General features: G+C 37.9%; 1 protein-coding gene across 1 annotated transcript in view; it reads right to left on the bottom strand.

Moving 5' to 3' along the window:
• The window catches only part of mthfsd (methenyltetrahydrofolate synthetase domain containing), a gene marked incomplete at its 5' end in the record, with an annotated part of 73360 nt that overhangs the window by 20176 nt on the left and 31991 nt on the right, over positions 1-21193 (bottom strand). The window contains one exon of the mRNA XM_084125136.1: positions 20162-20287. Coding sequence (XP_083981262.1) covers positions 20162-20287 — 126 coding nt within the window. The remainder of the gene's footprint in view (positions 1-20161; positions 20288-21193) is intronic.

Here is a 21193-nt window from a genome sequence, read left to right as displayed (position 1 = left end):
CTGCAACTTTTACACCGTCCAGACTGCACTCTACTCATCCCTGACAACTGCTGAAGAAGGTTTGATTCAACGATGAATCAGTTTTGACTGCTAAATTCTGCGTTATGTTCTGCATGTGTACATCCGAGGGTTAAAGTCATTGGTTAATTTCTTGATTGCCATTTTGATAGTGTCCACTTGTCTGCTTCCCGGACAATGTTAGGGAGACTGTTCCAGAGTTTAGATGCTAAATAGGAAAAGGATCTACCGCCAGCAGTCGATTTTTATATTCTAGGTATTATCAACTGGCCAGAATTTTGAGATTGCAATAAACGTGAAGGACTGTAATGCGTTAAGAGCTCGCTCAAGTACTGGGGAGCTAAGCCATTTAGTGCTTTGTAAGTAATCAGCAATATTTTAAAATGTATATGATGTTTAATAGGGAGCCAATGCAGTTTTGACAGAACCGGGCTAATATTGTCATAATTCCTGGTTCTAGTAAGAACTCTAGCTGCTGCGTTTTGGACCAGCTGTAGTTTGTTTATTATGCTATGCATGCAGGGCAACCACCCATAAGAGCATTACAATAATCTAGCCTTGAGGACATAAAACGCACCAACTAAGTGTTCCGCATTTTTATTTGAAAGCATATGTCGTAATTTAGATATATTTTTAAGATGGAACAATGCGGTTTTAAAGATGCTAGAAACGTGGCTTTCAAATGAAAGATTGGTATCAAAGAGCACACCCAGGTTCCTAAACGACGACGAAGACTTGAGAGAGCAGCCGTCTATTGTTAGACAGTATTCTAGGTTAGTACGTGCAGAGGTTTTTGGTCCAATCATTAGAAACTCTGTTTTTTCAGAATTAAGTAATAGGAAATTACTATCATCCAAATTTTTATATCAGCTATGCATTCCGTTAATTTCTTGAATTGTCAAGTTTCGTCAGGGCGCAAAGAGATATATAAGTGAGTATCATCGTCATAACAGTAAAAACTAATCTCATGCTTCCTAATGATATCTCCCAAGGGTAGCATGTACAGAGTGAACAGCAATGGTCCTAGTACTGAGCCTTGTGGTAACTGAACTAGTGGTCAATAAGACATCTCTTCATTTACTGATACAAGCTGATAAAGGTCAGATAAGTATGATTTAAACCATGCTAATGCAATTCCGTTAATGCCAACATAATTTTTTTGTCTATTTAAAAGAATGTTAAATAGTAACTTTACTTAATTAGTAAATACTAACTGGAAATCCTCGCAGATTCCATTTCTTTCTAAAAAGGAACATAGTTGTGAAGATACTGCCTTTTCTAGTATCTTTGACAAAAAGGGTAGATTTGAGATCGGCCTTTAATTGACATTCTCTAGGATCAAGTTGCTTTTTTTAATAAGAGGTTTAATAATAGCCAGCTTAAAAGTTTTTGGTACATCCTAGTGACAAAGATAAATTAATGATATTAAGAAGTGTATCTATCACCTCTGGAAGCATTTCTTTCAGTAGCTTAGTCGGTATAGGGTCTAACATACATGTTGATTTAGATGATTTAATGAGTTTAGACAATTCTTCCTCTCCTATTGCAACGAATGAATGGAATTTTTCCTCAGGGACACTACAATGCACTGCCTGATGCGATACTGTAGTAGATGGTTGCATAGTTATAATTTTCTCTCTAATATTATCAATCTTGTAAGTAAAGAAGTTCATAAACTCATTACTGCTATGATGTTTGGAAACCAGAAGTAGAAGCTTTATTTCTTGTTAATTTAGCCACTATATCAAATAAATACCTATAGGGTTGTGTTTGTTTTCTTCTAAGAGAATCAAAAAATAAGCAGATCTAGCAGTTTTTAACCCTCTGGGGTCTAAGGTGTTTTTGGGGTCCTTGAGATGTTTTGACATGCCCTGACATTTGTGCTTTTTTCAGTTGCTTAACATATTAATGGCAAAGGTGTAATTACACTCTATTTAGCACAAACAGGGCTACCATTATATGTGAGCAACATGTGTGTAAATATTTGTATTTTTGAGAGAATAATGTTTATGCATGGTTATTGAAAAAACTAAAAATTAAAGTTTCTGAAATAAGGCCAAAAAACACATACTAAATATGTGTCCACAAGACTTTCGAATAATGGATGTTGTCACCTAGAGTTTTTGCCTCAAAATGATCTGAAAATCATCCACATAAAACAATACATTGATTTAAACTTTGTAAGACACATTTTGTTTGGAAAGGCAGTATGCGTGGGGGTGTGATTCACACCTGAGAAGACAATGACCCGCATAATGAGCTGCATAATGAGCCGCGCAATGAGCCTTTCAGTCAGGTGTATCACTGAGAGGGTATACCACAAGTAAAGAATGTGAGGACTTATTTTGTATGCATGCAAATTGCATAATATCCAAGGTAAACATTTCTAGTAACTATGCAGTTAATTCTCATACTGTATTTTCAGAAAGTTTTGGAATATATCCTCTCCCCAAATGTGTCACTAATAAAAAACTATAATAAATAATTTAATGTTTATATTGACCTATTAAGATGTTACTTACATCTACCTTGTGAATGTTTTGCTATTTTATTAAACAGTTTTCACATATAATTCAACATTTGATTTTATCATACGTATTTCAAAGTTAAGGATTCATTAGTTTGAATATTGGAACAAACACTATAATAACATCTTAGTTGATAATTCAATATACAGTGAGGAAAATAAGTATTTGAACACCCTGCTATTTTGCAAGTTCTCCCACTTGGAAATCATGGAGGGGTCTGAAATTGTCATCGTAGGTGCATGTCCACTGTGAGAGACATAATCTAAAAAAAAAATCCAGAAATCACAATATATGATTTTTTAACTATTTATTTGTATGATACAGCTGCAAATAAGTATTTGAACACCTGTCTATCAGCTAGAATTCTGACCCTCAAAGACCTGTTAGTCTGCCTTTAAAATGTCCACCTCCACTCCATTTATTATCCTAAATTAGATGCACCTGTTTGAGGTTGTTAGCTGCATAAAGACACCTGTCCACCCCATACAATCAGTAAGAATCCAACTACTAACATGGCCAAGACCAAAGAGCTGTCCAAAGACACTAGAGACAAAATTGTACACCTCCACAAGGCTGGAAAGGGCTACGGGGAAATTGCCAAGCAGCTTGGTGAAAAAAGGTCCACTGTTGGAGCAATCATTAGAAAATGGAAGAAGCTAAACATGACTGTCAATCTCCCTCGGACTGGGGCTCCATGCAAGATCTCACCTCGTGGGGTCTCAATGATCCTAAGAAAGGTGAGAAATCAGCCCAGAACTACACGGGAGGAGCTGGTCAATGACCTGAAAAGAGCTGGGACCACCGTTTCCAAGGTTACTGTTGGTAATACACTAAGACGTCATGGTTTGAAATCATGCATGGCACGGAAGGTTCCCCTGCTTAAACCAGCACATGTCAAGGCCCGTCTTAAGTTTGCCAATGACCATTTGGATGATCCAGAGGAGTCATGGGAGAAAGTCATGTAGTCAGATGAGACCAAAATAGAATTTTTTGGTCATAATTCCACTAAACGTGTTTGGAGGAAGAAGAATGATGAGTACCATCCCAAGAACACCATCCCTACTGTGAAGCATGGGGGTGGTAGCATCATGCTTTGGGGGTGTTTTTCTGCACATGGGACAGGGCGACTGCACTGTATTAAGGAGAGGATGACCGGGGCCATGTATTGCGAGATTTTGGGGAACAACCTCCTTCCCTCAGTTAGAGCATTGAAGATGGGTCGAGGCTGGGTCTTCCAACATGACAATGACCCGAAGCACACAGCCAGGATAACCAAGGAGTGGCTCTGTAAGAAGCATATCAAGGTTCTGGCGTGGCCTAGCCAGTCTCCAGACCTAAACCCAATAGAGAATCTTTGGAGGGAGCTCAAACTCCGTGTTTCTCAGCGACAGCCCAGAAACCTGACTGATCTAGAGAAGATCTGTGTGGAGGAGTGGGCCAAAATCCCTCCTGCAGTGTGTGCAAACCTGGTGAAAAACTACAGGAAACGTTTGACCTCTGTAATTGCAAACAAAGGCTACTGTACCAAATATTAACATTGATTTTCTCAGGTGTTCAAATACTTATTTGCAGCTCTATCATACAAATAAATAGTTAAAAAATCATACATTGTGATTTCTGGATTTTTTTTTTTTAGATTATGTCTCTCACAGTGGACATGCACCTACAATAACAATTTCAGACCCCTCCATGATTTCTAAGTGGGAGAACTTGCAAAATAGCAGGGTGTTCAAATACTTATTTTCCTCACTGTACCTACTTTATTTTTAACAAAACATCACTATATATTTAACATATGAGCAGAAATTGGCAAACAAAAGCTTATTTCATGTGACAGTAGTCTTTTTACAGTAAAAAAAACTTTATAATCTATTCAAAATTCAACGAAATCTTGTCTAAACATATTTTGTCTGTAACATCGTTTTTATGATATATTTGCATATACATGTTAATTTGCAGTTTAATACCTTGCTTATACAAAGACATTTTATGCTCTGCATGGGCGTGGTCACATTAACACTTGATGAGATGAAATGAGAACGACTGACATCTCTCTCTTTTCATACAGATTACATAAACTGAGAATATTAGTTTTTTATATAAATTACTTCATTTAAAAGAAGAGAATTCAAGCTTCATGCCTGTGTGTCTGTATGCCTGTTTGACCGAGTATTCACTGAGTTACAGTTCATTTGTTCATTTGGGGTTGGACTCATTTAAAGTAATGTAATCGTCGGGTTTTAGCAAGGTTTCTGTCAAACACAACACGTCAAGGTTATAATCTGTAATTATATCATTAACAATAAGTGCTTTTGAAGTAAGGGATCGAATATTCAGCAACCCAAGCTTTATCATTTGTTCATCTGTATTTTATCTATTTTTTATTTGTTGAACATCACTTTAATTTTTACCCGTAAAGGGGTTTGTGAGTTTTTTGTATTTCCTAATTCGGGGAACAGTCACAGTCTCTAGATGATGATATCTAGGTGAAAGAGTCTCTATGTAATGGGATTTATCTGACCACAGTGACGTGAGACAGCTAGCAGACGGTCGGTTTAGCCAGTCTGTCTGCCTCCTGACCTGAGCCCCAAATTGTCATGTTTGAGCTCTAAGACTATGTGCCATATTACTAGAGAGAAGAGCAGCATCATCCCAGGAGGGATGAATACCATCTCTTTTCAACAGGTCAGGTCTGCCCCAAAAACTTTTCCAATTGTCTATGAACCCTATATTATTTTGCGGACACCACTTACACAGCCAGCCATTGAGTGAGGACAGTCTACTAAGTATTTCATCACTCCAGCGAACAGGAAGGGGGTCAAAACACCTCGCAGGTCAACTCTTGCATGCAGGCAGCCATTAAAAAGGTGGAACAGTGGACTATAGACCGGAGATTTAAAATGTCAACAAGTATATCATGTTGTATGTTCTATACTTGCAAAAGAATGTTATGATTTAAAATTCTATGATAAAGCTTTAGAGTGAAAACATTTAAATATCTAGGTGTCTGGTTTGATAGCAGATATACATGGAAAAAACACAGATGAAATTGCTACATGTTAAAAATCATTAAATGTGATGAGGGCGATATCTGGCAAAGAGTGGGGAGCAGAACGACTAGGATTGCTAATTATATATCAAGCTATGATTAGATCTGTGTTCGATTATGGCTGTATGATATATGGTGCTGCATCAATAACATTATTAAATCGATTGGATAGAATACAGTATAGAGCTCTAAGGATATGCTTAGGAGCAACAAAATCAACACCAATTAATGCTCTAAAGGTTGAGGCAAATGGAATGCCACTGAATTTGCATGAAGTTATCACTGATATACTGGAAATATATGAAGAGTTATATTGGAAATCATATTACTACTGATGTATTAAATAATTGCTAGGAATATGTAAACAAAAAAAAGGGGATTTGGATGGAGCATAAGCCCCTTAACAGAAAAATATAAGATTGCAGAGATTGAGTGTAATGTCACCTATATGGGGAGAGGTACCAGCATGGACTTTCCCTAAGGTTGAAATTTAACTAGAAATATTAGAAAAGATAAGGGATTGGGAGGATATGGGCATGATTAAATCGAATGTAAAAAAAAAAAAAAAAAAAAAAAAAAAACGTTCAGGGGAAATTTTGTGCAAGTCTACAAATATATACAGATGGATCAAAAGATCCAACCACATGAATTACAGGAATAAGAGTGAATATTCCAATATTAATTGTAGAAATGTCAAAAAGATTAACGGCTAATTTTTCTATATATTATGTAGAGATAACTGCCATCATAATTGGGTTAACATGGGTAGAGGAAATAAGACCTGACAGAGTAGTTATATGTTCTGAATCTGCGTCAGTAATAACATAATTTGCTACCCGAAGATCATCCAGAGAAGAGTCAGATTCTGTTGGGTACCAGCACATAAAGGGATTCATGGAAATGAAGCTGCTGATGAGTTAGTGTGAGACGTTGTCATGCTCCACTTCACAGACGATGAGTGGAAGGAGAATTTTAAAATGACAGAGTAATTTATGACACTATATTCAACAACAAAAGCTCATTTAATTGTTGTTTCTAATACAGTGGTTGTTGGTAAAATGTAAAATTTTCTCTCTTCTGACTGCCGTTTTTTCCCTCTTTTTGAAAGTTGTGAAAGCTATCGTAGAGTTATTCTTTTATTTGAGCAAATGGGAACACAAAAAATTAATGTAGTCTCTCATTTACTGCTATAGAAGTTTACCCAACTATGACGACTTCTGCTTCCGAGAAACCCTGAAATGTGAAAAGGGTCAATGAATTTTTTATTGGATTTGGCCAATTCATTCAATTAATTTTCACGTTACATGTGACATTTATTTCAACTGTGCTACTAGTCCAATTACAATTGGATTATTAGGATCCATGTAAGCACAGCTAATGCTCTAAAACGTGCTTATGACTGCACATGCGCATTGGCTAGTCTAGTCTGAAAAATACACTTTTTTATGCTATTTGAACATAAGAAACAAAATTTATGAGACAGTTGTCAGATTGCATTGATGACTTCAAATATGAAATTTAATCAGAAGCTTGGTGAACAGCTTTGGAGAATCTGATGTTTCCCCATTCAAAGACACAGGAGCTGTACTTGACTACATGACTGAAAAGCTGAGAGAGGCGTTTGAAAGATGGCCGCCGAGTAATTTGGTAATTTGGGACTTTGGTAATTCTTAGAATTTATTTTTGGGTGGCTTCTAGAGGGCATGCTGTGGATCTGCATATGATCTGCTTGTTTTTATTTTTGACAACTCTCAATATACATATATCATCTGATCATGGTTGTGCCTTAGTGCTGCATTTGACACTATCGACCACAACATTCTTTTGAATAGACTCGAAAATTACGTTGGCATTAGTGGAACTTCATTAGCATGGTTTAAAATCATACTTATCTGACCGTTATCAGTTTGTAGCAGTAAATGAAGAGATGTCATATCGATCACAAGTTCAGTATGGAGTAACACAAGGCCCAGTACTAGGACCGTTGCTATTCACTCTGACATGCTACCCTTGGGAGATATTATTAGGAAGCATGTCAATAGTTTTCACTTTGGAATAGTCTTCCTAGGATTGTTCGAGAAGCAGACACACTCTGTCAGTTTAAATCTAGACTTAAAACATATCTCTTTAACCTGGCATTCGCATAGAACATTATACATTCCTATTATTCAAATCAGTTAAATCAGTGGTCGGGAACCTATGGGTCTTTGGCAAAAATCATGTGGCTCGCGAGGTCTCTTACCCTTTACCAACAAACGATCGATAAAAAAAAAAAAAAGACACATCAACAGAGATCGGCTCTCTGCAGAAAAAGCAGCCAATTACAATTCCCTTGTTGTAGCCTACAGCCTACCGAAGTTAATGAAACGTTTATGATAATAATAATAATATTCAAGTTGTACCGGAAAAAGTGCGTGTTCATGAGTGTCACGAGTCACCACAGCAATCAACTAACCACTTACGTTTCTGTGGTAACCTACAGCTCCTGCACTGGATTCAAGCAGCTGTAGCTTGTTTAAAGTAATGACGAAAACATTTTTTAGAACAGCAGCGAAAATTTAAAAGTAGGCTATATAAACTTTAATATATCCTTTTATTGAAATGGGTGCTTTGCTATGCAAAGAGACAATTCGAAACATTTCACCCGATGGTACTTTCACTTTTGCCGCAGAGACCCTTTATGTTCTCGTATTTTTGATAATCCGCACAGATTTCAGTTGATTCTGTTTAAAGGTGCCCTAGAATGTGAAATTGAATTTATCTTGGCATAGTTAAATAACAAGAGTTTAGTACATGGACATGACATACAGTGAGTCTCAAACACCATAGTTTTCTCTTTCTTATTTAAATCTCATTTTTGAAAAACACCCCTGAAAAACAGGCGAAACTCCACATAACACCGACTGTGACGCAACAGTCGGGATCATTAATATGTACGCCTCCAAAAATTTGCATATGCCAGCCCATGCTCAGTGCCAGGCGGAACTGCGGAGCCGAATCATCGGAAGTTCTGCAGGTGAAGAAAAAACAAGCAGGAGGAGGATTATAGGGAAAATGGCAGATCTATCTATAATCTATCTATCTATCTATAATCGGATACCGCTACAGTTTAATTCAAAGTTGTTAGTTGCTCTGCCCATTTCACCACGGACTGTTTTTCTAACCTGGAACAATATCAAGCAGCCAGGCTTCTCTCAGCGTCTCATACTGACGAAGGGGGCAATTTCAACTAACGTTATATTCCCACAAGCGGTAAGTAGTGATTTTATTAACGATAATTTACACTGTGTTATCTAGATCCAGCGCGATATTGTTTTTTCCTCGAGAGACATCATGGCTTGCAAACGAGCGAACGAAGCATGGCAGTTGCTCAGTGTTTGGATGTACAAATGAACACAAAAGTATTTTTTTAGTTCCTTCATCCGAGCCTCTGGAGAACCATGAGTTATGTGAATTTCTGATGTGTAATTGTTCAAGTTCAGACAGATAATCTTTCTCTCAAAGTCGTTCAATACTGTTTATGCATCAGTAAATCAAGCCAGTGACTAAACGCTCAACTTCACGTCGTTTCTCGCAGAAACTGCGTATAAAAGCTGTAATAGTAAAAGTTTTCCAGATAGCTCTACATGTAATACCAGATATTTCATATGCAAGCATGTCAGCCAATCACAGCAGTGGGCAACAACACTGCAGTCTTACAGCAGACACGCCCCTTCAAACAGAGTGTTCAGATCAAAGGATGAAATCAGGCTAGGAAATATGCCTTTTATTTCTAAATTATAACAAATTTTGATCTAAAAAACATACTAACATTATAAGGGCACCCCAGGAAACATTATAAAATAATAAAATAATCCATTCTAGGGCACCTTTAAAGTTATTAATAATAAAACATGAATGAATGAGAAAGAAAATAGCAGGATATGCTTTATATTGAAAATAAATATTAAAAGCGCGATAAGTCGCGAAAGAGAACTGAATTCTACTGACAGGATGCTGTGCGCGCGCTCCAAGCGCAACACGGACAAGCATAGTAGGCCTAGCCTTTTTCTTTGCTCACGCACCTAAACGGCCAAATAAACACAGAAATATATCAAAATGCAATTCTATTGCTATTCTATTACGTATTCACGTAAACACAGTAGATGTAAGTACTGTGTGCATTCACTCTCTCTCTCTCACGCACACTAAAGAGGATTTATGCTCATCAGTTGGTAACTCAACCTCACAGTGAAAGCCCTGCACAATTAATTCCATATTGCAACTTATTTATTATTTGCTGAATATTTGTTTGTTTTTAGTTGTCTATGGACCTAATAATTACTACTGTTGAAATTTTATTGGAAAAAAAGCACGCCTTTAATAATAATATATATATTTTTTTTTTACTGTGGATCTTTTGGAAAAATGCATTAACCAAAAATGAAAAAATGGCTCTTTGGTCAAAAAAGGTTCCCGACCCCTGAGTTAAATGATTATTAGGCTGCATAAATTAGGTCAGCCGGAACCGGGAACACTTTCTATAACTCCCAATGTACTAATTACATCATAAGAAGATTTAAAGGTGCCATTGCATGGATTATTTTATTATTTTAGAATGTTTCCTGGGGTGCCCTTATAATGTTAGTATGTTTTTTAGATCAAAATTTGTTATAATTTAGAAATAAAAGACATTTTTCCTAGCCTGATTTTAGCCTCTGATTTGAACACTCTGTTTGAAGGGGCGTGTCTGCTGTGAGACTTCAGTGTAAACGTCCACTGCTGTGATTGGCTGCTGTGAGACTTCAGTGTAAGCCTGTTGATCACGTGAATGAAGATCTTATCATTGCAACGCAGTTTCTGCACTCTCACTAATGATTTCACCAAATGCAAACATGATGTACGTACAGTAAGAGCTTCGTTGTGCAGTGTAACAGCGTCATTGATTTCATAACAAGTTTTGGCAAGTGTCCAGATAAACTTACGCTGTGTGATTGTGTGATTGACAGCTTGAGCGACTGTAAAGGGATTGTTCTTTGATCGCTATCTGTATATTAATCACAGTTTAAGTAAGATTATTTTCATCCTACCAAGAGAAACGATGTGAAGTTGATCGTTTAGTCACTGGCTTGATTTACTGATACATAAATAGTATTGAACGACTTTGAGAGAAAGATTATCTGTCTGAACTTGAACAATTACACATCAGAAATTCACATAACCCACTGGTTCTTCAGAGGCTTGGATGAAGGAACTAAAAAAATACCTTTGTGTTCATTTGTACATCCAAACACTGAGCAACTGCCATGCTTCGCTCGTTTGCAAGATGATTCGGACGATGATTCGGCTGCGCAGTTCCGCCTGGCCTTGAACATGGGCTGGCATATGCAAATTTTTGGAGGCGTACATATTAATGATCTCGACTGTTGCGTCACAGTCGGTGTTATGAGGAGATTCGCCTATTTTTCAGGGGTGTTTTTCAAAAACGAGATTTAAATAAGAAGGAGAAAACAATGGTGTTTGAGTACTGAACTCTTGTTATTTAACTATGCCAAGATAAATTAAATTTCAAATTCTAGGGCACCTTTAAGAGATCCTCTTCTTAATATCATTAATTCATCTTTGTCATTAGTATACGTACCAAAAACTTTTAAGCTGGCTATGATTAAACCGCTTGTTAAAAAAACGCAACTTGATCCTACAGAATTAGTCAATTACAGGCCGATCTCGAATCTACCTTTTCTGTCAAAGATACTAGAAAAAGCAGTATCCTCACAATTATGTTCTTTTTTTAGAAAGAAATGGTATCTGAGAGGAATTTCAGTCAGGATTTAGACCATACCATAGTACTGAGACAGCTCTCATTAGAGTCACAAATGATTTGCTCTTATCATCCGATCGTGGTTGTATCTCTCTATTTTCGTAAATGAAAGAAAATAAACATGATGCGTGTTGTGCCGTCTCTCTCAGTGTGAAGTTCATTCTGAAACGAATGGATGACAGAAAATGAACTAACTCAGCGAATGCTTGCCACACATACATGAGACATATGTCTTTGCAAAGCATGAAGTCTCTATTTTTAAATGATGATAAATCATATCAAAACCAAATATCCTCTGTTTAAGTGATCCGTATGAAAGCAACGAGAGGTACAGTTTCTCAAGTGCGTCCTATTACAAAGAATCACACTTCATTGGAAGACACATTGTGTTTGTGATGTGCTGTGCTGTTTACCTTGGATTTACCAATCAATTAGGAGAACACAAAATGAAGATAAAGATTTTTAAGGTAAGAAATTCCCACTCATAATAGTAAGCGTGCCAGAGCCGCTCGCGGAGCTACAAACATCAGCGCGAGTTTAAATGCTCAAACCCAGAGCCGCTCGCGGAGCTACAAACATCAGTGTGAGTTTAAACGCTCAAACCCAGAGCCGCTCGCGGAGCTACAAACATCAGCGCGAGTTTAAAACGCTCAAACCCAGAGCCGCTCGCGGAGCTACAAATTCAAAGGTGCTTGGATCCACGTGAACATTCACTCGCGCGACGCGTCTGTCTGACGGGAATCTGACGGTGGAGCTACGGTGGAAACTGCTGCAGTCTTACCAGGAAATACGACGACAGCCGGTCTGGGAGCTGGAGTAGCCTGGCGCGGGGGAGATGCGAGCTTGGTGAGCTGAACTTAGTCAAACAGAAGCTGCGTGCTAATGGATGCCTGTGTGTCTCTACCTGGATAATTGACAGTACATTGCATTGAAGTAAGTGCAAGCCACTCTGGAACAAGGTCCTTTTGCTGACTTTTTGACTTTTTCTGTTCTCTGTTGAACCATGGATACACTCAAACTATTTTTCATTTTCTCCGCACTTTTCTCATATTTCTCAGTACCTTGCGTTACTCTATGTGCAATCAAACAACATGACCATGCTCATTTAGGCAGTAAAACAGACAAAGTATATTCATTTGATAGAGACTCTGCCTCTTTAATGATACTACAGACTTTTGGGTTAATGCCGGACAGATTTTCTGTCACTCTGGCTCTATTGTCATGTTTTATTATGAGAACGCTCATTAAAATTATTGCATTACCTAACAAACTGCATACAACTGTATTGTCAAAACAACATTACTGTAGTGCCTCAGATGTGCTCTGTCGTGCCTTGATTATATTACTGCTTATGATCTCTGGTAATGTTCATGTCCACCCTGGCCCTTCTTCTGATGTTCTTTCTGGTGTTGTTTTTCCTACGGATTGTGTGGCCTCAAATAACATTTGTTTTGATGATTTTTGTAACCGCAATAACCTTGGGTTTTTGCATGTAAATGCAAGAAGCATATTACCTAAACTGGACCAGCTTAAAGTTTGGGTTGAGAGTTCTAATCCTGACGTTTTAGTGATCACTGAGACATGGTAACTCTATTCCCTACCCTGACCTGTATTTATCTGGTTACAACCTGTTTCGCCAGGATAGGTCATCTAAGGGTGGGGGGGTGGCAATTTTCACAAAAGAACATCTTCAATGTAGTATAACTCTGGGAAAGTCTATACCCAAACAGTATGATCTTCTTGTTCTTAACATGAAACTATCAAACAGCTTTTCTTTATCTGTGGCTGGCTGCTATCGCCCTCCATCTGCACCAGCATGTACCCTAGAGGCCTTAAGCAATGCTCTTGCGCCTTTCACCAGGTCTGAGTTGATCATACTTGGTGACCTAAACTGGGACATGCTTAAGCCCCCTGAGAAAGTTGTACAACAATTTGACTGTCTAAACCTTCATCAAATCGTAAATCTACCTACCAGATACAACCCAAAAAGTTGTGACAAGGCCACATTGATAGATGTTGTGTTTACAAACGCACCACTCATGTACCTATCGGGTGTTTTTTGCAATGATCTCAGCGACCACTGTTTCATTGCCTGTGTTAGAAAACACCTTTCTGTTAAACAGCCTGTCGTAATCACTACTAAACGTAGTTTGAAATATTTTGATGCTCAAGCTTTCTTACGTGATCTGGCCCATGTAAACTGGTATAGAGTCAACCTGATTCCCACTGTTAATGATGCATGGTTGTTGTTTAAAGATTTTTTTACTGCTGTGATCAACAAACATGCCCCAAACAAAAAGGTACGCATAAAAAAACGCAATAGCCCATGGATTAATCGTGATCTAGCTGTTCTGCTTCAGCAAAAAAATATAGCCTGGCGCAAAGCACGCAAGTCACATTCTGCCAAAGACAATCTTTTATTTCGTCAAATCAGGAACAAGGCCACACAAGCGGTGAGGGAGGCTAAAGCTGGCTTCTTTAAAGAGCAGTTCACACTCTGTGGTGCAAACCCAAAAGCATTTTGGAATACAGTAAAAAAACTTGAAAACAAACCCCGGACCATACCATTGTCCATAAAAATGGATGACATAATTGTTACTAATAAAAATTCCATGGCTGAAGCTTTCAATCACCACTTCATAAATTCTGGTTTTGTTTCCAAGGCATTAAACCCTATTGCTATAGCCCCTGCAGCCTCTAATACCTGCAGCCTTGCAGCACCTCCTCACAGTTTTTCCATCCGGCCTGTTTTAGTGGGGGAAGTTCTAAAGGAATTGACTGCTCTGGACCCCAATAAAGCAGCTGGGTCTGATGATCTTGCCGCTTTTTTTATTAAAATTGCTGCCCCTGTCATTGCAGCTCCTCTAACAGCCCTCATTAATCTCTCCCTTCATACAGCCGAGATTCCAGCTGCTTGGAAAGAAGCTGTTGTGCTTCCTCTGTATAAGGGCGGTGATCAGGCTGACCTAAACAATTACAGGCCAATCTCCATCTTGCCGTGTGTGTCTAAAATTATGGAAAAACTTGTCAATAAACAACTAATCAGTCATCTCAATGTGAACAGTATCATCTCCAGGGCACAGTCTGGCTTCCGATGAGGGTATGGTTGTGTTACAGCTACCACTAAAGTGCTTAATGACATTACATCCACGTTAGATACTAAACAACACTGCGCTGCTATATTCATTGACCTTGCAAAGGCTTTTGACTCTGTGGATCACAACACACTCATCCACAGACTTAGCAGCATTGGTGTCACTGATCACTCACTGGTTTGGTTTTCAAATTATCTCTCTCACCGGGTTCAACGTATCAAATTTGAAAACCTTTTCTCCCACTCCCTCTCGGTCACCAGGGGTGTCCCCCAAGGCTCCATCCTTGGCCCTACACTTTTCTCAATTTACATTAATAACATTCCCCAGGCAGTTGGTAATTCTCTCATTCACTTATATGCTGATGATACAATCCTTTATGCCACAGGCTCCTCCCCAGATGCTGTTCAGGCTATCCTGCAAGATAGCTTTTTCCAACTACAGCAGTCCTTTACACAACTCAAACTCACTCTCAATACCTCCAAAACAAAAATCATGTGGTTTTACCGTAAGGGTACTACGCCACCTCCTGCTCTTAACATCACCACCTGCAATGGGACTATTTTAGAACAAGTCACTGCATATAAGTACTTGGGCATCTGGTTGGAAACTTCACTTTCTTTCTCCATCCACATATCAAAGCTGCAATCTAAGGTCAAGGCCAAGCTTGGTTTCCTTTACAGAAACCGCTCTTCTTTCACTACTTCGGCCAAACTTACTCTTATTCAAATGACTATTCTACCCATGTTAGACTATGGAGACACTATATATAGGGTTGCTTGCAAGTCCACTCTATCAAAACTTGACACTCTTTACCATTTCGCTATCAGGTTTGCTACAAATGCTCCTTTCAATACACACCACTGCGCACTATATTCTTCTGTTAACTGGCCCTCCCTTCACAATCGCCGAAAAATTCATTGGTTCACCTTAATTTACAAGACCCTTCTCGGCCGTTCACCTCCTTACTTAGGTCACCTGCTGCAGCCAAAGCCTGTCACATATAATACTAGATCTTCAATTCATCTTCAATTATGCGTTCCCAAAACCAACTCTGCCTTTGGTCTAGCATCTTTTCAATCTGCTGCCGCTCGCGATTGGAACACTCTGCAAAATATTCTCAAACTAGAGACATTCATTTCAATTGCATCATTCAAAACTATTATATCATCCTTGTTCACGGATATATGCAGTTGCTTCTCTACATAGTTATTATTTTTTATCATCCATTATCACTTCTATGTACCTGTACACTTAGCTGGTTATAAGTGTCTGTTGTCTACTGTGTTTTAAACTGTATCTTGTATGTATTTAATGTATTTATTTTAGCCCTCTTTCCCTTTCCCTAAGTGGTTATTCCACTTGTCAGGCCGCCATTGTAAATAAGAACTTGTTCTTAATGACTTGCCTGTAAAAATAAAGGTTAAAAAAAAAAAAAAAAAAAAAAAAAAAAAAAAAAAGTGTTATTGTTGCATAAACTTCACAATGTAGCTACTAATTAAACTGGTGCCAGACTAAAATGTATGAAATAGACAGAAACATGAAATATGAACTATAGACAGCTAGGCAACCTTTCAATGCTAAATTTATTTACATGTACGACACAAGGATGTTTTTATGTTCGATAATAAATAGCATTATATAAAAGTAGGCTAGTATGAGTGTTTACACTAATATGGTCAATATTATAATGTTTAGACCCGTATTTACTGTTAAATACTGTGTTCGTGGATATTTGCTCAAACGTAGATATTTATTACCAGATCCATTGTGGAAGTGGCTGGACCCTAACACTCCCTCTAGTGGCTTAGTTTCTAAGATCTATAATTCAATTATTTTATTGCAATACACTTATATTCCAGCTGTCCACTCATGGAAATAGGATGGTTTAGCTAAACCTGACTGGGATGTGGTATGGGCCAGATGTTTCACTGCATCTAAGAACCTGGCTCACCAGATGATTCATTATAAATGTACTAATAGGGCTTATATTACCTCTAGTGTATTGTATAAGATGAAGGTTAGATCTGATCCATACTGTCATCTATGCAACACATCTACAGTAGGTTCTTATTTGCACATTCCTTATTTGGGAATGCCCAACGGTGGTTCCTTTTTGGACTTTGTAAGTACTGTTCTTTCGGATATTCTGATATACCTCAAGACCCTTTGCTATTTCTACTTTTAGATGACTCTGCTCTCCAGTTGAATGCTCAACAAAAAAGGACCTTATTGGCAGCAAGCACTGCTGCCAAAAAGACTATTTTAAAGCTATGGATACAACCATCCATACCTACAACTTTCATCTTATTTTAGATACATTGTATTGCTGGAAGGTACCACTGCCAAGGTCAACGGTGCAAAGGACAAGACTATTCAGAGCTGGATAAAAATCGCGGACAATCTGTTAGATAAGCGGAGATGTTGACATCCTACATTTCCCTCTCTCCCTTTTGAAAAGCAAAACGCGCCAAACATTAGGCTTCATGTTTTTACTCCAATGTCATTTCATAACGCCATGTGCCAAGCTTGTGCCTTGTCTTTCCATTCACCAAAAATCCCCTGATTCCAACTGGTTCTCTCCCATCAAAACCACATCAGCAAAGATCAACTGGAGCCTCAACAAATTGCATCAGGACAGTTCAATTCAAATGGGCGAGACATGCAAGTATCAAACTTAGTCTCATTATTTGATACATTAAGTATCCTTACCCCTTTTAAAGAAGGGCGTGTTAGAACTAAACTGATGGTTTGCTCAAGGCTGTTGATCTGCCGAATTCCAAATAATGCTATAACTTCTTGCTTTCCTGTATTCTGCTTCAGCTCTCTTTCCCTTGGAAAACTGTATGCATGTATGTATCCGTATGTTAGAGTAGTTTAAAGAGTTTAGTTAATACAGTCTTTTTCATGTCACACGTAAAGTTGTCTGTGTCTCAAGCTCATAACTGGAGTCACTAATCATAGTTTTTGTCTACTTGCTCTTAGTAGTACTGTAAATTAAGAAAGACAGTTCCCATGCCCCGGAAATGTACATTTCTTAGAGTTAATAAACAATTAACACAGTGTTCACGGGACAAACAGGTTAATTGATTGTAATATTAATTTACGACATTAAGTTAATTATATTAACTGATCCAAATATTTCTAATCAATTATAACCAGTTATTATTGATTAATTAATTTGCTACACAGCCCTACAAGTATATGCCTACAATGCACAACAAACCTGGTGTTCCTCATATATATATATATTTTTTGTAAATTTTAAATCACAATTTTAAATATCAACAATTTCTTCCCAAAATCGTTCAACCCTATAGTCTATCTTGATATCAGCATGGTCACAGTTGTTTTTTTTTGTTTTTTTTTACAGGGTGAAAACCAGACCAGATGCCACTGATGAATCCTGCTGACTTAAACATTCACATGAGTCTCTGTACATGAACATGGTAAAATGAAAAATTTTACCATGTAAAATTCAAAACACCTTGGAAATGACAGGTATGTACTATGTTCCAGGAATGGCACAAATGTGTATGACTGTTCAAGTCTCTGTCTTTAGAGTTCAATAATGTGTTTTTTTGTCCTTTGTTATGTATCTTTGGATAATGTTATGTTGTAAATAAATCCAAACAATCAAAAAGCCATTCTGTTAAACTCTCCTCATTCTTTGTTCTACTTCCCTCACAGTCCCACCTGATAGAGCCATTAGGGGAGGGTCTTTGTCTTTCCAGGTGTAAAATACATCAATATTCATGAAGATTCACACTTCCTCGCATAGAGCTTTCTTACACAAAACATGTCTTACAAATTTAAAATCAATATATTGTTTTATCTGAATGAGTGGGCAGGATTATTTTCACATAGTTTTGAAACAAATATTCTAGGCTACGTGATACAATTTTCAAAAGTCTTGTGAAGAAATAATCAGTATGGGTTTCCTGACCTTATTTCAGTGACAATTTTGTTTTTGTTTTTTCACAAACCACGCATAAATGTCATTTTCTCAAAACTACGAACTTTTACATACATGCTGCTCACATATTATTGTAGCAGAGTTTGTGCCGAATACAGTGTAATCAGACTTTAGCCATGGAAGTTTTACAAGTTACTGAAATAAGCTCAAATGTCAGAGCATGTCAGAACACCTCCAGGGCCCAGAAAACACCTCAGACCCTAGTGGGTTAAGCTGGACTATGATGCTATTTTCTTCTAGGCACAAACTTTGTTGCATAATCCTGAAATCCAGAAAGAAAAGTAATGAAACTTTACTTTATCAGGATCGACTGGTTTTTGTACTGATCTAATCTGTTTTTAAGGAAGCCTTCTGAAGGTACACACCCTCTACATCTGCATTTTATAGGAATTTTTAATATTTGCTTTTGCTTTGCATGTTTTAAATTTGTATCACTTGTTTGGTAAGGTATTTAGGGGGCATTTTTCTACTTTGTATTGACTGCTTGCATTTGCATTGCATGTTTTGAAATAAAAGCTCAATTTGAATCAGTTATATTTGTTTTAATGTTGGGAAACGGCTGTAGGCCCTAAGAACATGGTACCGTTTGCTGTGGTAAATTTACTCGATGTGACTTGTTAGATGTGCCTTGTGCCTAAGTCACAGCATAGCTCCTCTACTGTTTCACATGTGATCTCATGGGTTTCACATTGGAAATTTACATATGTTTCACATGGGAATTTACATGCGTTTCACATGTGATCTCATGGATTTCACATGGGAATTAAAACAGTTTTGTACCTCTGCATGAAACAGACTGTTGTGTGCGGGACTCGAAGTGGTTCAACAACATCCTCTGTGGGGGTGTTGTCCTTTTTCTGACAAACAGATCAGGAATGGCACTCCTGAGACAAAAACCAAGCAGGTTTCGACATAAGGTCAATGCACCTGCGTGGGCACTGAGCTGCTGTACAAGGTTGTGCACCTCAGCCTCTGTGAGGGGACAGACTGCATCACTACTCCCTTAGTCCCCTTGAGGATGTTGGTGAGAGTTGGAGCAAGAACGGCTTACAGAAACTGCTGTTACGCTTCTCAACGACAGCATTAACCATGTTACCAAAAAGCCCAGACTGAGAAATGGGTGCAAGCAGCTCATCTAAATTAGACTGCGTTTCTCACTGGTGAAATGTGGTTCACATGCTCTGGTGTATGTGAGTGAGTGAGTGAGTGAGTGAGTGAGTGAGTGAGTGTGTGAGTGTGTGTGTGTGTGTGTGTGTGTGTGTGTGTGTGTGTGTGTGTGTGTGTGTGTGTGTGTGAGAGAGAGAGAGAGAGAGAGAGAGAGAGAGAGAGAGAGAGAGAGAGAGAATTCTGTCTCTTCACTCTACATTGCCTGAAGCTAACATCAGACACCCATGGCTCTGCCTTTTGAACTGAACACATATTCAACCCTGATGCCCTAAAACTGGAGTAGTGGTCAGTATTTTTTAACATTTTAACAAATTAATTTACTCTCTTGGTCTCTTGGAGTTCATTTTCAAAGCTTGTTAAAATGGGCTAAGGAATTCAGTGAAGATAACCAAACTGAGCATAAACCCTACACCAGCTTGATTTCAGAGATCTAATTGACTTTGAATTACTATTACTAGGAAAAAAGTCATTAAAAAGCATTAAAAAAGTTACAACAGACATAAATGACTTTGACACTGTAGATATAAATACCTTAGACCAAATGATGCCTTGTGGTTTGGGGTGTTTACATTTAGTCTTGATGATTCTTGTTGGAGTTAGAATGAAGTCAACTGTGAGGTCATGACTTTCAATGAGTTCCTCTGGAATGTCCATGACCTAAACACAGAAATAAGGCCAAAACATAAATAATAATCCTAAATAGATAGCAGAAATGATCATGCAAATCAGATCTTAGAATCTCATGAACAAAAGTGCAGCTTTGAATTTGACTACAGTACGTCTCATCCTTATGGTCTGCATAAGATTTTCCAGTTCTTCCTTTTCTCTGATGTACCTGATAACACTGAGAATAAGCCACTTTATTGTGACTGCATGTTGTCTGCCATCAATCCCCCCCCCAAATCTCTAATCTTCGCTGTAATGCACTCCATATTTGCCACTTCGTAGACAGGACCCAATTCCCTCTCGTAGAAAAAAAGAATGCTCAGGACTAAATCCAATGTGTGTGTGGATAATTCCGATGTAGCGGACCCTGCAAATGAGCAGGACTTACGCTAGGAAAATATACATTATTCTCTGGAAAAAGTTGCTTAAACCTTTTCAGATGCAGTTCAATCATTGATTTTTGTCTTGACAGATTTTAGATAAGATAAAAACAGGGGCAAAAATTATCTGAACTCTCAATTAAAGAACAAAGTGAACATTAATTTTTCTCTATACTGTTTAACAAAAAAGGCATGATCTTCAACAAAATTAGCATTTGACCAGAAAAGTACTGACACTGATAGAACAGGGTTTGTCCCTTATGTCTATTCGTGAAAAAGGTCTGCAAGGCTGAATTGTACATGTCCAATTCCATCTGTCCAGAAAGAACAATGTTTTTATTTTATTTTATTTTTTACACATTTAATTTCCATGGGTGCAATACCCTCAAGTTAGCTTTGCATTCTAATTGGTTAGATTTAGGGATGCACCGATACCACTTTTTCCAGAATGAGTCCGACACAATACTTTAATTTTTGGTACTTGAAACTCCCATTGAAGAAATCAGGACAGAAGTGG

This window comes from Abramis brama, assembly GCF_963993115.1.
Source record: "Abramis brama genome assembly, chromosome: 9".
In the NCBI taxonomy this organism is placed as follows: domain Eukaryota; kingdom Metazoa; phylum Chordata; class Actinopteri; order Cypriniformes; family Leuciscidae; genus Abramis; species Abramis brama.
Note: the sequence above shows the minus strand (reverse complement) of the source record. Positions and strands in the feature narration are given on the sequence as shown.